Source organism: Phyllobates terribilis, unplaced genomic scaffold (genome assembly GCF_046119375.1).
Source record: "Phyllobates terribilis strain yellow unplaced genomic scaffold, ASM4611937v1 Scaffold_1__5_contigs__length_1240528914, whole genome shotgun sequence".
NCBI classification, from domain to species: domain Eukaryota; kingdom Metazoa; phylum Chordata; class Amphibia; order Anura; family Dendrobatidae; genus Phyllobates; species Phyllobates terribilis.
Window position 1 is genome coordinate 399,336,750 of NW_027362761.1, and position 15,494 is coordinate 399,352,243.

At 43.8% G+C, this 15,494-nt stretch overlaps 1 protein-coding gene across 1 annotated transcript in view; it reads left to right on the plus strand.

Moving 5' to 3' along the window:
- The first annotated feature begins 6,341 nt into the window (after positions 1-6,341).
- The window catches only part of CEP120 (centrosomal protein 120), a 104,769-nt gene continuing 95,616 nt past the window's right edge, over positions 6,342-15,494 (plus strand). Inside the window, exon 1 of the mRNA XM_073676815.1 lies at positions 6,342-6,566. Within this exon, the coding sequence (XP_073532916.1) occupies positions 6,518-6,566 (49 nt within the window). The 5' untranslated portion in view covers positions 6,342-6,517. The remainder of the gene's footprint in view (positions 6,567-15,494) is intronic.

A 15,494-nucleotide genomic window follows, 5' to 3' on the forward strand; every position in this document is an offset into this window, starting at 1 on the left:
AGCGGTTTGACAATAATAGAAACATTTTTAAAGAATTTTCTGGAATAATTGGCGAAACCCAAAAACCTCTGTATCGATTTCAAACCAATAGGCCTAGGCCATTCCTGCACAGCTTGAACTTTAACCGGGTCCATCTCAAAACCTTCACTGGAGATAATGTAACCCAAAAAACTAATTCTCTGTACAGAGAACTCACATTTCTCTAGCTTAGCAAAAAGCGAATTGTCCATTAATAACTGTAAAACCTCACGTACGCTCCGCCAATGAGACTCCAGATCAGGCGAATAAATCAAAATGTCATCCAAATACACAACCACATTTTTGCTGATCAAAGGTCTAAGGATGTCATTAATAAGATTCTGAAAAAATGCTGGAGCATTGGTAAGACCAAAAGGCATAACCAGGTTCTCAAAATGACCCACAGGAGTGTTAAAAGCAGTCTTCCATTCATCACCCTCCTTCATGCGCAACAAATTGTATGCCCCCCGGAGATCAATTTTAGACAACCACTTGGCCCCCACTAACTGGTTAAACAAATCAGGAATCAATGGCAGTGGGTAAGGATTGCGTACAGTAATTTTATTAATCTCACGAAAGTCCAGACAAGGACGTAAACCGCCATCTTTTTTTTTTACAAAAAAAAATCCAACAGCCAGAGGAGACTTGGAAGGCCTAATGTGACCGGCGGCCAAGCTTGTCTGTATGTATTCCTCCAAAGCCTCTCTCTCAGGAATAGTAAGATTAAATAAACGACTTTTAGGAAGAGTCGCTCCAGGGACAAATTCAATGGTACAATCATAGTCTCTATGGGGAGGCAATATTTGTGACTCCTCCTCAGAAAAAACTCTCCAAAAATCCTGAATAGGTACAGGTAATTCCCCTTTTTCCACTGCAGCAATACGCCCGTTACAACACTTGTCATAACATTTAGGGCTCCAGGACTTAATTTCATTGGTAGACCAATCCAGTACAGGATTGTGCAATTTTAACCAGGGCAACCCCAAAATTACTGGAGAAGGCAAATTATTTAATACTACCAAATCCAAATTCTCTTGATGAATACCATTAATAGTGAGGGGAAATTCACAGACCTTTTGAGTAATATTCTTCAAGGGAGAGCCATCAACAGAAACCACGGCAATAGGGGATGACAAAGGTTTGGGTTTTAAATTAAGTTTTTCCAAGAATCCCCCATCAATCACATTCAGAGTAGAACCACAATCCACAAATACCCGAAATTCAATTAATTCTTCCTGAGCAGCGGTAGTAGCAGATAGGAATACTCCCTTAATATTTAAACAGGCTATACGTGCATGACTGACCATTTTTTTTTTCTTTGTTCATACGAAGCACACAGTTCTTAATGAAATGACCAGAATTTCCGCAATAGAAGCACAAACCTCCGGAAGCCTGCGGTCTTTTTCCTGAGAGCGGGGTGCCATCGCCCCAATCTCCATCGGCTCTCCTTTGTCAGCACAGACCCTCTCAAGACTCGGAGCTGACATAGCAGAGGATTTACTCTCTAACCCTTGCACGCAGTCTCCTGTCCATCCGTATAGCTAATTGCATTGCCTCCTGCAAGTTTCCAGGTGTGGGATAAGCAATCAGCAAATCCTTAACCCTTTCACCTAGCCCTGCAAGAAACAAGCTTTTCAAAGCTGAATCGTTCCACCCCACCTGGGAAGACCACCGACGGAAGTGAGAACAATATTTTTCCACATTACCTGATCCCTGCCTCAGATGTCTCAATTCAGACTCAGCAGATGAGACACGATAAGGATCATCGTACAACAAACCCAAAGCAGAAAAAAAAACTATCCACTGATCTAAAGCACGGATCACTAGGTTGGAGAGAAAAGGCCCATCCCTGAGGATCTTTGTGCAAAAGTGACATTATGAACCCTATGCGCTGTGATTCATCACCAGAGGAACTGGGTCTTAAAACGAAAATACAATAAACAAGCATTTTTAAAAGAAAAAAAATCTTGTTGTTCACCAAAAAATAGATCAGGCAGACGTACCTTTGGCTCCACAAAATGTGCTCCAGAACAGCTACTCACGTGTTGTTGGAGCTCGGCCACCTCCAGAGAGAGTCCCTGTAAGTGTTGAGCCAAATCTTGAACCGAGACCATGATGGAAACTGGAGGTCTTTCCTTAGAGATTTTTTTTTTTTTTTTTTTTTTAGGCTGGACTTACTGTTATGATCTGCTACAAGCACTAAGGAAAGACAGGAGATCTGTCCCTACAATAGAACTAAACTGGATCCCTACGATGTAACGGGGAACCTGATCCTGCGATCAGACCCGCTAAAGTCCTCAGCTAGTCTGTACGAAGACCTATAGATGCAAGGGAGGGGATCCCTACAAGATCTAGGGACTGGGATAAAGTTGGACACCTCCTAGCAGAAATTGTAGCAGTAAAAGACAAACACACAACATAGAACATAGAGGTCAGAAGATCTAGCAAAACTAACAGAGAAAGGTAACAGAGCACCAAGCTAGCTCAAGAGTAGTAATACAATGAAGTCCAGCAAGGCCAGGAGGGCGGAGCTGGATAAAATAGGCAAAAAAGGTCATGTGACCAGCAAACTAGAAAAAAACAACAGGAGAGTTCTAACACACACACAAGGACACAGGACAGAGGTTGAGTCAACTTTAATCCATGTTAACTGGCTGCAAGTGTGATTTAGTTATTGCCAACACCTGTTAGGTGCCACAGGTAAGTTACAGGTGCTGTTAATTACACGAATTAGAGAAGCATCACATGATTTTTCAAACAGTGCCAATACTTTTGTCCACCCCCTTTTTAGGTTTGGTGTGGAATTATATCCAGTTTGGCTTTAGGACAATTCTTTTTGTGTTTTTTCATTGAAGACAAATTTAATGAAGATAATAATACCAAAGAATTTGTGATTGCAATCATTTTCAGGAAGAAACTGAGTATTATCTGACAGAATTGCAGGGGTGCCAATACTTTTGGCCACCACTGTATATTCTCCTCCCGTGCTGGCGCCGTTCCAGTGGTGTTGGCACTCGCATTCCTGGAGCTCTCCTGCAGTAGTTATGACATGTGAGCCCTGCACCCAATCAGTGATGGAGTCACTTTCCCTGCCTTCAGACAAATCGAACATGAAGAGGAAGTCAGGGCTGCGGCTGCTCTCTGACTTCCTCTTGATGTTCGATTTGTCCGAAGGCAGGGACAGTGACGCTAGTGCTGATTGAGCACCAAGCTCACGTTTCATAACAGTCACAGGAGGGCCCCAGGAATGCAAGTGCCAACAAAGCTGGAACAGCGCTGGCACGTGAGGCAAGTATAAGTGTTTTTATTTTATCGGGGCCAAATATGGGGAATGAGAAGGGGTTGTCCTACTAGTGGGCAACCCATTTAATGCAATATGCACATCCAGAGTAGGAGAGATAGACTGGGAATATGATGGAGTCAGCAGCTTCCTGCATGACTGTATTTTCGCTCCATTCTTAATTACAACAGACTCCCGGTATCATCTGGAATTTATTTTTCACTAAGCTCAGTGGCATCAGGCCGCAACCAAAAAGAAAGCAGCATGCCAAAAATCATATTGTGAGGCAGTAGCGAAAGAATAAAGCTACAAAGCTATGAGTCGGCTAAGCAGGCAAAGCCACAAAGACCATAGTTAATGCATATCACCGATGGTCATAACTGGCTGAATGCCACATCAAGCCAATCCATGAGGCTTGATGTATATGTGTACACTGTTTTCTCAACGTTTCCTATTTAATGTATTGTAAGGCAGCGGCTTTCACGACAGTGTGGTAATGAGGCAGTGGCCCAAGATACTTCAAATTAAATGTTTTTTATTTTAGGAAATTACGAAAATAATCTCAAACGTTATCCTTCAGTTTGCAGTCGGACCTTCCGTAACATTCCGTTTCAATCCGTCGCTGTGGACGACTGCACCACCATAACTCGTGGGTGCGGCAATGGCTTTGCTCTCTTTGGCTCTGGACTGTGTTCAGTCTCACACAGACCTGACATACACAGAGCTCCTGCTCTGATGCTTGCAAAACCAAATACTGACACACCCAACCCTTAACTGAAAGTTTAAATGGGAATTGTGGACATGGGCTATTCCCAAGACCCGTAATGGAGGGAGAGATCTGTCCAACTACCTTCCTACAGATCTCTCCAAAAATAAAAGCCTATGTTAGGTTTTCCTACATCTGACTTGGTCAAATAGCTTGACCTAGTCCACACTCTCTTTTATTTTGCATTGTAACCAGAGCTGTAGCTGTAATTACAATGCTCTCCAGTGGGTTCAGTAAGTTTCTATGCACATCCTGGGGGACACGTAGCGACCCTCACATATGATCCCCCTCACTGCCTCATAGTATTTACAGCAGTCTCAGTGTATCCAGTGTGATATATACAACAGGCTCAGTGTATTCTATGTGATGTATACAGCAGTCTCAGTGTATCCCATGTTATGTGTATATAGCAGTCTCAGTATATACTATGTGATGTATACAGCAGTCTCAGTGTATTCTATGTGTTGTATGTGACATGCAGAAGTAGTGCTGTTGCTTCAAAAGCATCCAGCAACTATTAGAAGTAACACAAGCACAGGAGACAGGAAGTGTTGTGCTCCAGAAGCATCCAGCAACTAGAGGGATTAACATAGTCACAGGAGACAGGGAGTGGTTTAGCAGAGCCCCAGGGGGATTGTGGAGAACTTGTTTACTATTCTGGATACAGCCAAATGGAGAAGTGGTATGTGTGGTCTATATCTCACAGAAGTGAAGGAAAGAGAACAGGATTCAAGACCAGGGTGAATCTCAACACAGGTCAGATAGACTTCCTGAACTAACAGTGCAGGGTATCATGGGGCAGGAAGCTAAGGACTGGAAGGAATTGTGTCACAGGGATCATCTCCCTCATCAAACCCTCCCCCCTCCATCTCCATGCAGGATAAAGAATGCTGTTTACTATTGAGTCCTTGTGAAGGAAAAGCCTGTGGTTGTGTATGCATAGAAGTGTGCTGCTATGAGATCTAATCTGTGCTGAATTATGCAACTGAAGAGACTGACGTTACTGTGCCTGCTTTAATAGATTGTACTGTAATGAAGAGTTGCTGTAATATCCCTAATATCCCTGAATTGCACTGGCCGTGCTTCAGATTAAATCTCACTGTTAAACTGTTGAAAAAGACTCTTGTCAGATGTCTGGTCAGCAATTGAATCTATCGTGTGCCTGAGAGAAGCTGCAGCCTATGGTTGCCCTGAGTAACAGTTCCCACAGGATTCCAAAGAATTCATGAAACTCGTCTCGCCCTATCTGAACCTAGCGGCGTGCATGTAACATGTGTATATATATAGCAGTCTCAGTGTATACTATATGATATATATAAAGAAGTCGTAGTGTCTCCACTGTGATGTAAACAGAAGTCTCAATGTCTCTGTCAGCAGAGTCTCTGTATATCATATGCGATGTATAAACAGCAGTGTCAGTGTATCCTATGTGATGTATACAACAGTCTCAATTTTCTCTATGCAATGTATTTATAGCAGACGCCCTGTATCCTCTGCGATGTATAGACAGCAGTTTTAGTGTCTCCTATATGATGTTCACATTAGTTTCAGTGTTTCTTTTTTGTGATGCATACTTCATTGTCTTAGTATATCCTATTTGATGTACAGTACAGACCAAAAGTTTGGACACACCTTCTCATTTAAAGATTTTTCTGTATTTTCATGACTATGAAAATTATACATTCACACTGAAGGCATCAAAACTATGAATTAACACATGTGGAATTATATACTTAACAAAAAAGTGTGAAACAACTGAAAATATGTCTTATATTCTAGGTTCTTCAAAGTAGCCACCTTTTGCTTTGATGACTGCTTTGCACACTCTTGGCATTCTCTTGATGAGCTTCAAGAGGTAGTGCATCGCGGTGGTCCAATGTATTTTCACCTTTTTGATTACATCCTTTGATGCCCATTTTGTGCCACGTTTAGATTTGTGTAGCGCTTACACGCCGTATTCACATCATGGCTCCTATCTGCATTGAATGAACTGTATCATTGTGATCACTTCTGTTTGTTATTAACCATGTAAAACAAAATATAAAAATATCAACATTTTGCGAAAAATAAACTGGACGAGTAAGAATCCAATTTCATCTTCCAGTAGTATCACTAAGAGAGAAGCCAGCTGGGCTCTGCGCGTCCTGCTGCCCACAGAAAACATGGCTTCGCGTCTACTGTCATGTGACTGGATATCGTCTTAGTGCGCATGCGTGTTTCTGGTCCGTTCGGTTGTCCTCTAGCTCTTGCCTTCCCTCACGTTCTCCCGCCGGCCAGATTGCGGTTGCCAGGCGGAAGTAGTTGGTAGTCAGGAGGAGGAACTCGCTGTGTTTGTATGTTGGGAGAAGCGGCAAAGAGCCCCACAGCGGCGGGTGACGCGGTATCGTTACCGGGTAGTGAACCCTGGACGGCGTCCTGTGCTACTGTGAGTCTGCCCTGATACCCGCACAGACATGGGATACAAGACGGAGCAGCTGCTCATCGTTGTGTCCATCCTAGAAGGTAAACAGAGCTCTACATGAGGCTGTGTGCAGTGTATACCGGCATAGTGCGGTACCGCAAGGCCCAGCATGGCACTGCGGACTCCTGCTGTAAGCATACGTGTGATGTGCGGCACAGGCCGGCAGTGCAATGTACAGACATGTCTGCTGTGGTGGATGGATGCAGCCATGTTCTGATCTGTCCTGCGCATGTCCTCTATGGCTGATCCTACAGAAATGTCCTATATTATACCATGTAGCTGTCCTGCTGATGACACCTATGGCTGATTATACCATAATGCCCTGTGTTGTACCATGTACCTGTCGTGCTGCTGATGTCTCCTATGTCTGATCATACTCTAGTGTCCTATGCTGTACCTGTTCTGCTGATGTCTCCTATGTCTGATCATACTATAGTGTCCTATGCTGTACCTGTTCTGCTGATGTCTCCTATGTCTGATCATACTATAGTGTCCTATGCTGTACCTGTTCTGCTGATGTCCTCCATGTCTGATCATACTATAGTGTCCTATGCTGTACCTGTTCTGCTGATGTCCTCCATGTCTGATCATACTATAGTGTCCTATGCTGTACCTGTTCTGCTGATGTCCTTCATGTCTGATCATACTATAGTGTCCTATGTTGTACCATGTACCTGTCCTGCTGCTGATGTCATGCTAAAGATGCCGATGTACATCTGTCCTGCTGATGTCGCCTGTGGCTGATCATACAGAAATGCCCTATGTTGTACCTTTGTTCTATTACTGACATCACCCACATGGCTGATCATACAGAAGATGCCCTTTGTTGTGCCATGTATCTGTTCTACTGATGTCATCTATGACTGATTATACAGTAGATACACACTGCAATTATACATAGAGTAGGTGACTTACCCGAGACAATCAGTTACCTTTGACTGATCGCCCATAGAAGACAACTGACCGACACCCTGTGTAATTAGTGATGCCTCCCACTTGTACTTGATGAGACTCCCGTACTCAGGAGCATTCAGGTATTTCTGTACCTTGGAGAATGTCACACAAGGGCTGGATGTTGCAGGTTTTGCTCAGGCCTGACTGAATGGATGAGAAATGTAATTGTAATCCCTTGCTTATGGTGACATGCAGCAGGATCCCCATACACTGTAATACTTGCAGTTTTCTTGTGTGCTGCAGTAAATCACAGCAGCTACAACACTCCACTCATGGGGGATGTTTGCGTGTATCTCTGATTCTGGCCTATGCTAGGTTATGTAAGGCAGCGCTAGTCATCATATTGGTGGATACTCGCTGCACCGGGTCAATTAAAGCACACCAGCCACATTTTTCTGTTTTCACACTTCAGCAGTTTATTGCACTTCATAACTGCTTATCACACAGTCCATCTTAGTGGCTCACCGGCATATTACACACATAACATTCGGGAGCCTTTCCAGCGACAGACACGTCCACTTGGCTCCAGTTACAGCCCTCAGCTAGGCAACAACATAAATGTCCATATAACGCAGTGTTTTTACCTTTGGCTGGTTTTAGCTGCTTCAGGTTTATTCTGCCACCACTGTGGCTTTACGGCTTCCCAGGTGGGGGTCTCCAGCCCTCGTTCCTTCAAAGGCTGCTGGTATGTGGTCTCACCTCACATCCAGCCTTTGCCTTCCAAGCCTCTGGCCCCCCAAGGCTACTGGGATCGCTTACACAACTAAGGATCCAGCCTCCACCTTTCAGGCTTCACCAGGCTTCAAAAGGCCTCACTCTCGAGCGGTGTCCCACACAGGCCTTACACACCCTGTCTCAAGACTACCAGGGTTTATATATCCTGTAGTTCACACCCACAGGACCTGTGCTGATGTCAAAGTCATGTGATCAGACATTCTGTGTGCACAGGACCTGCACTATGTCACAGTCATGTGACCAGTCACCTGAGGGGAAGGTGCATGGTCAGCCCAAAACACATCATGGACCATTACAATAATGCCAAGCAAGCCTATAATAGGGTGAAATCTGCAATAAATCCACAGAATTTTTGCAGCAAGCTGTAGTGTTTTATACTTTTTCACTATTGTCCGTTATCCTGTATTTGTCACCAGGTTTCATATTGATGCAAACGATTCTCAGAAAAGTTAAGTCACTAAAATAATTTGAGACGTGTCTGTGACTCTCTGGCTATTTTAGAGCTGTGATTTGGCTGTTCCCACCCGAAAAACATCCACATTTTAGGCTCCACGTATCTTGCATTAGAGGGGTTGTTCAGTCCTATCAGGCCGTCTCGTCTCCACACTGTGGCGATCACCTGGTGAACCAGTGTCTTGTGCAATGATTTTTAAGCTTGCTAAGAATGATCGTTTTTCTAGCGCATCCTCCTGTGTAATTGTGAGATGTGCTGCTGATAATGTGATATTCTGTACAAACGGAAAGATCGAATTATTCACTCTTTGCTCATTGTATTCTGGTCTGCTGTTCTAAACAGAGCATTAAATAATCTGCGACTAGTGTGCCCATCGGCGGTTGTTCGATGGTCACGATCAATATATGTTTACGCAACATGTAAGGGGGTTGTCCAGGTCGAAGATATTGATGAGTTTTCCAGCTGTTATTGACAGCCGGATGTAGCATGGCGCCATGTACTATTTAGTGGTCATTTGCGATACTAAACTAAAAGCAAGAGGAATTAAAATTCCCCCAGAATGAAATAAAAAACTAGTAAAAAAAGACAGCAGCATTTACCTGCCCAGATCTCAGAACTAATGCACTACCAGAATGCAAAAAACCCATATAATAACGATGGCGGCAACACAGGTCCAAAATGCTGATGAGACAACCACTCACAACCTACCAATTCATGGAGGGGATGTGTTTTATCTTGAAATATTGCGTATTTTGGCCAAAATATTGACCAATACCTCATATATTACATATATTTTTGCATGTTTAGGGTGCCGCCAAGCCAATCAGTGTTAGCATTGTAAACTAGGATGTCTGTTCTCATGGGGTGTACTTATATAGTACTTGGCAGCCCGCCTAATCTAATAGTATGGGCGTCACGAATAGGCTGTAAGCCGGATACTGTGCACTACTTATGTGTGACCAGCGCTCTATACAACGCTTTTTTGTGTATAATTTTAATACTAAGCAGTCCTCCCCTCCCTGAATTGGTAGGTTGTGAGTGGTTGTCTCATCAGCATTTTGCACCTGTGTTGCCGCCATCTTTATTATATGGGTTTGCTGCTTGCTGCTAATTTTTCTTCTCTCGCCATTGAAAAGACATGAACGCTGTGCTGAGGGCTCATGTAAGAGGAAGTCCAAAGTAAGGTACTCTGTCATGTATATGCCTAGGTTTAAATTGACCATACATGTTAGATATATTATTTATTTTGCTTTGTTATATAGTGCCATCATATTTTGCAGCTCTTTACAGATATCATAATCACTGTCCCCATTGGGGCTCAAAATCTAGATTCCCTATCAGTATGTCTTTGGCGTGTGGGAGCAAACCGGAGAACCCGGAGGAAACCCACGCAAACACGGGGAGAACATACAGACTCCTTGCAGATGTTGTCCTTGGTGGGATTTGAACCCAGGACCGCAGTGCTGCTAACCACTGAGCCACTGTGTGTGTGTGTGTGTGTGTGTGTGTGTGTGTGTGTGTGTGTACACTGCTCAAAAATATAAAGGGAACACTTAAACAACAGAATATAACTCCAAGTAAATCAAACTTCTGTGAAATCAAACTGACCACTTAGGAAGCAACACTGACAATCAATTTCACATGCTGTTGTGCAAATGGAGTAGACAATAGATGGAAATTATGGGCAATTATCAAGACACACTCAATAAAGGAGTGATTCTGCAGGTGGGGACCACAGACCACATCTCAGTACCAATGCTTTCTGGCTGATGTTTTGGTCACTTTTGAATGTTGGTTGTGGTTTCACACTCGTGGTAGCATGAGACGGACTCTACAACCCACAGAAGTTGCTCAGTTAGTGCAGCTCATCCAGGTTGGCACATCAATGCGAGCTGTGGCAAGAAGGTTTGCTCTGTCTGTCAGCGTAGTGTCCAGAGGCTGGAGGCACTACCAGAAGACAGTCCAGTACACCAGGAGACGCGGAGGGGGCCGTAGGAGGGCAACAACCCAGCAGCAGGACCGCTGCCTCCGCCTTTGTGCAAGGAGGAACAGGAGGAGCACTGCCAGAGCCCTCCAAAATGACCTCCAGCAGGCCACACATGTGCATTTGTCTGCACAAACGGTTAGAAACCGACTCCATGAGGGTGGTATCAGGGCCCGACGTCCACAGATGGGGATTGTTCTCACAGCCCAACACCGTGCAGGACACTTGGCATTTGCCACAGAACTCCAGGATTGGCAAAGTCGCCACTGGCGCCCTGGCTCTTCACAGATGAAAGCAGGTTCACACTGGGCACATGTGACAGAGTCTGGAGACCCAGTGGAGAGCGATCTGCTGCCTGTAACATCCTTCAGCATGACCGGTTTGGCAGTGGGTCAGAAATGGTGTGGGGTGGCATTTCTTTGCAGGGGCGCACAGCCCTCCATGTGCTCGCTGGAGGTAGGCTGACTGCCATTAGGTACAGAGGTGAGATCCTCAGACCCCTTGTGAGACCATATGCTGGTGCGGTTGGCCCTGGGTTCCTCCTAATGCAGGACAATGCCAGACCTCATGTGGTTGGATTGTGTCAGCAGTTCCTGCAAGATGAAGGCATTGAAGCTATGGACTGGCCCGCCCGTTCCCCAGACCTGAATCCGATTGAGCACATCTGGGACATCATGTCTCGCTCCATCAACCACCGTCACATTGCACCACAGACTGTCCAGGAGTTGGCGGATGCTTTAGTCCAGGTCTGGGAGGAGATCCCACAGGAGACCATCTGCAACCTCATCAGGAGCATGCCCAGGCGTTGTAGGGAGGTCATACAGGCACGTGGAGGCCCCACACAATACTGAGCCTCATTTTGACTTGTTTTAAGGACATTACATGAAAGTTGGATCAGCCTGTAGTGTGTTTTTCCACTTTAATTTTGGGGGTGACTCCAAATCCAGGCCTCTATTGGTTAATAAAATTGATTTCCATTGATGATTTTTGTGTGATTTTGTTGTCAGCACATTCAACTTTGTACAGAACAAAGTATTCAATGAGAATATTTCATTCATTCAGATCTAGGATGTGTTATTTGAGTGTTACCTTTATTTTTTTGAGATATATATTACAGTGAAGGTAATAGTTATTTAATCCCTTGCTGTTTTTGTAAGCTTGCCCACTGACAAAGACATGAACAGTCTATAATTTTAAGGGTAGGTTAATTTTAACATTGAGAGATAGAGTCTCCAAAAAAAAGACAAGAAAATCACATTGTATAAATTAGATAAATTTATTTGCATTGTGCAGTGAGAAATAAGTATTTGATTCTTCTGGCAAACAACACTTAATACTTGGTGGCAAAACCCTTGCTGGCAAGCAGAGCAGTCAGACGTTTTTTGCAGTTGATGATGAGGTCTGCACATGTCCGGAGGAATTTTGGTCCACTCCTCTTTGCAGATCATCTCTAAATCGATCAGATTTTGAGGCTGTCTCTTGTCAACTTGGAGCTTCAACTCCCTCCATAAGTTTTCTATGGGATTAATGTCTGGAGACTGGCTAGGCCACTCCGTGACCTTTCTGTGCTTCTTTTTGAGCCACTCCTTTGTTGCCTTCTCTGTATGTTTTTGGTTATTGTCTTGCTGGGCCCACTCGCCGTCGGGCACCTCTGCGCGCTATGGGACCCGTGAGCAGTGCGGTGCCGGTGCAGGTCTATGATCTTGTCCCTGACATCCTTAGAAAACTCTTTGGTCTTGCCCATGTTGTAGCGTTTAGAGTCTGACTGATTAATTGAGTCTGTGGACAGGAGTCTTTTATACAGGTGACTATGTAAGATAGCTGTCTTTAACCCCTTTATGACCTTGTCAGTAATACTGCCTAGCTGCGCCCTGGGCTTATAGGGCCAGCTCCGTACTATTACGCGCTCTGCGATCGCCCCCGTATACAAGCGGTGCGGGGCGATCGCCGCCGGGTGTCAGCTGATTGTCACAGCTGACACCAGGTGCTATGTGCAGGGAGCGGTTCCGCACCTCTGCCTGCACATTAACCCCCGCAATGCTGCGATCGAAGTCGATTGCAGCATTGCGGTGGCAAAGGGGGAGGTGATCGCTATACTCACCTCTCCTGCCGGCGTCCCGCGATGTCTGTGGCGGCTTCCGGATGTTTTCATGATGGCCCGATGTCGTTATAACAACATCTGGGTCACCAGGAGGCAGGACCTTACTTTGGTCTTGCACAGTGCATTTGTAAAAATTCAAATTTTGAAAATTGTGAAATTTTCTACATTTTCGCCAAATTTCCAATTTTTTTTCACAAATAAACGCAAGTGATATAGAAGAAATTTTACCATTATATGTCACAAAAAAGCAATCTCAGAATCAGTGGGATCCGTTGAAGCGTTCCAGAGACACTGGTCAGAATTGTAAAAATTGGCCTGGTCATTAACGTGCAAACCACCCTCTGGGGTAAAGTGGGTAATGCAGGTAACGAGTTGATTAGGAGCGTCCAACTGGTCTGTAGGAGCCAGAACTCATAATGATTTGAAGGGGATCAAATACTTATTTCTCACTGCAAAATAGAAATAAATGTATCTAATTTATATAATGTGATTTTCTTGTCTTTTTTTGGATATTCTATCTCTCAATGTTAAAATTAACCTACCTTTAAAATTCTAGACTGTTCATCATGTCTTTGTCAGTGGGCAAACTTACAAAAACAGCAAGGGATCAAATAATTATTTCCTTCACTGTATGAAAATAGGTCAAACCCGCCAACCATCTATTGTCCATGTGGTCACTAACCTTTTGTTAAAGTATGGTGTTTGTTAATTTTTCTATATTTGTTCCATGGAAGGAATATCTACGGTATATTATTGAAGTAGAACATCCTTGACATAAAGACATTCCCACCATTTGAGCAGCAGGGAAATCATTTTTGGATGGCGTGGTTTATTGTTTCCATGCTACTGGATTAATCCTCCTGGGGAATAATTTTGTCATCTGAGAAGCCTTTTGGGAAATCGCAGCATCTGTTAAAACGGAAAAAAATTAATTGTAAAGATTTCTGCTGTTTTCTGCAAAATAGGCAATTAGTTGTGAAAATATTACCGTACTTCTTTGTGCGCGGGAGCAATGTTGGTAATTGCTTACCTTAACTAAACATTTAACAAAAAAAAACAGCTTAAAGGCTGGCGTATAAATGTATTTCTGATAGCGGTGCAATGCTGATACACATACTACATGAATAAAAATAATGTAAATGAGTTAATGTTGCTAGATACAAAGGATTATCTCAGGATTGCCATTGATGGTGGCAGAACGCCAGAAGATGCCAACCAAGTTGGGAGTGGTCTGATTTCTGTTACCCCATTTAACTCTAGAACCAAGTAGCAGAGTCCGTAGGAAAGTCTCATTTCATCTCCTGTGTCCTCTGAACTTTTTTCAGGTCATAGCAAAATTTGCTTTCATTGGTCCATTGTGATCTATAGATAAGTGAAACTTAAACCTGGAGATGAAAAGCATGGTGCTTCTCTAGGGCTGCGGTCACTCTCCTGCTCATCGGGTGTCAGAACATGATATCCCAGAGACAAGTAACAAATGTCTGTTCTGAGACTACACTTGTCCCTATGTCCTATTTAGTTCCTGCTTGGGCCCCTACAATGGGGCTACAGCTGCTCCCACTCTTGGAGTACCAGAACACTCCATACTTAATATCGATGGTGGGCTTGTAATGTGACCTCTGCAGCAGGGGAATGTCTAGGCAGACATGGCTTTCTCCAGTCATGACAGCTGATCGCCAAGGCTTAGAGAAGCCGACACACCGTGATTAGCCAATTTAAACCAAGGCTACCACCCCACCTCCATTGATGACCAGATCATTAGGGCCACAAGGATCCCTAGAAGTCAGTTACTTCAGTATGGAGAAAAAGAGGAAAATAATAGTGTACCTCCGGTTGTGACCTACAGCCCACAGCTTTAGGTACTAAGAAAAACTGCTAAAAAAACTTCACCACACCCTACACAAGGATGACCGGCTAAAAACAATATTCAAAGACCCTCCCTTGCTGTGCTACAGGCAACCTCCAAATTTAAGAACCATCATGATCCGAAGTTCAATGCCCTCAGATACACCAAGAGGAACTTTTCCTTGCAATGTGAAAAGCTGCAAAACCTGCACCCACCAAAGACCGGACACAGATTCCCAACACACATCAGGACATCAAGATTCCTGGGACATTCACGTTCCTCTTCCAATGTGGTGTACTTAATTCTCTGCACTATATGTCCTATTGGGGGTCTCTGTGGGACAAACAGGACAGAAACTGAGAGCAAGGATGAGGTCTCCTCGCCACACAATTACAGATAAAAAAAACAAAAAAAAAAACACACCCCATGTACCGGTGGCCAAACATTTCTGTGGTCCAGGACACAACATCAAAAATATGAAAGTTGTCATATTAAAAGGCAACTTTAAATCGCAAAAACATCAAAGGGTTTGGGAATACAAACTGATTAGGGTCTTTGGCACCCTCCATACAAGAATAAATAAGTCAGGAGGATTAATGTCTCACTACAAAATATGAAGACTGTGCTCCAGAGACATTGAGGGCACCAGGCCTCTGATCTTACATGGATATTGGGACCATAAAACTTTCACACCACTAATCTAATCCAATTAAGGATTCACTCTCTAAGCTCAGTTTGCTTATTTAAATGTCAATTTATTATGCCATGCATCTGCTTTTTGAGACAACTTAGGGACCTAAGTTGTCTCAAAAGCTTGCCTTGTAAGATCATTTATTTTATTTTTGTTAGCCATTAAAAAGTATCTGAACTACAAGATTATCTTGTTTTTCCCACT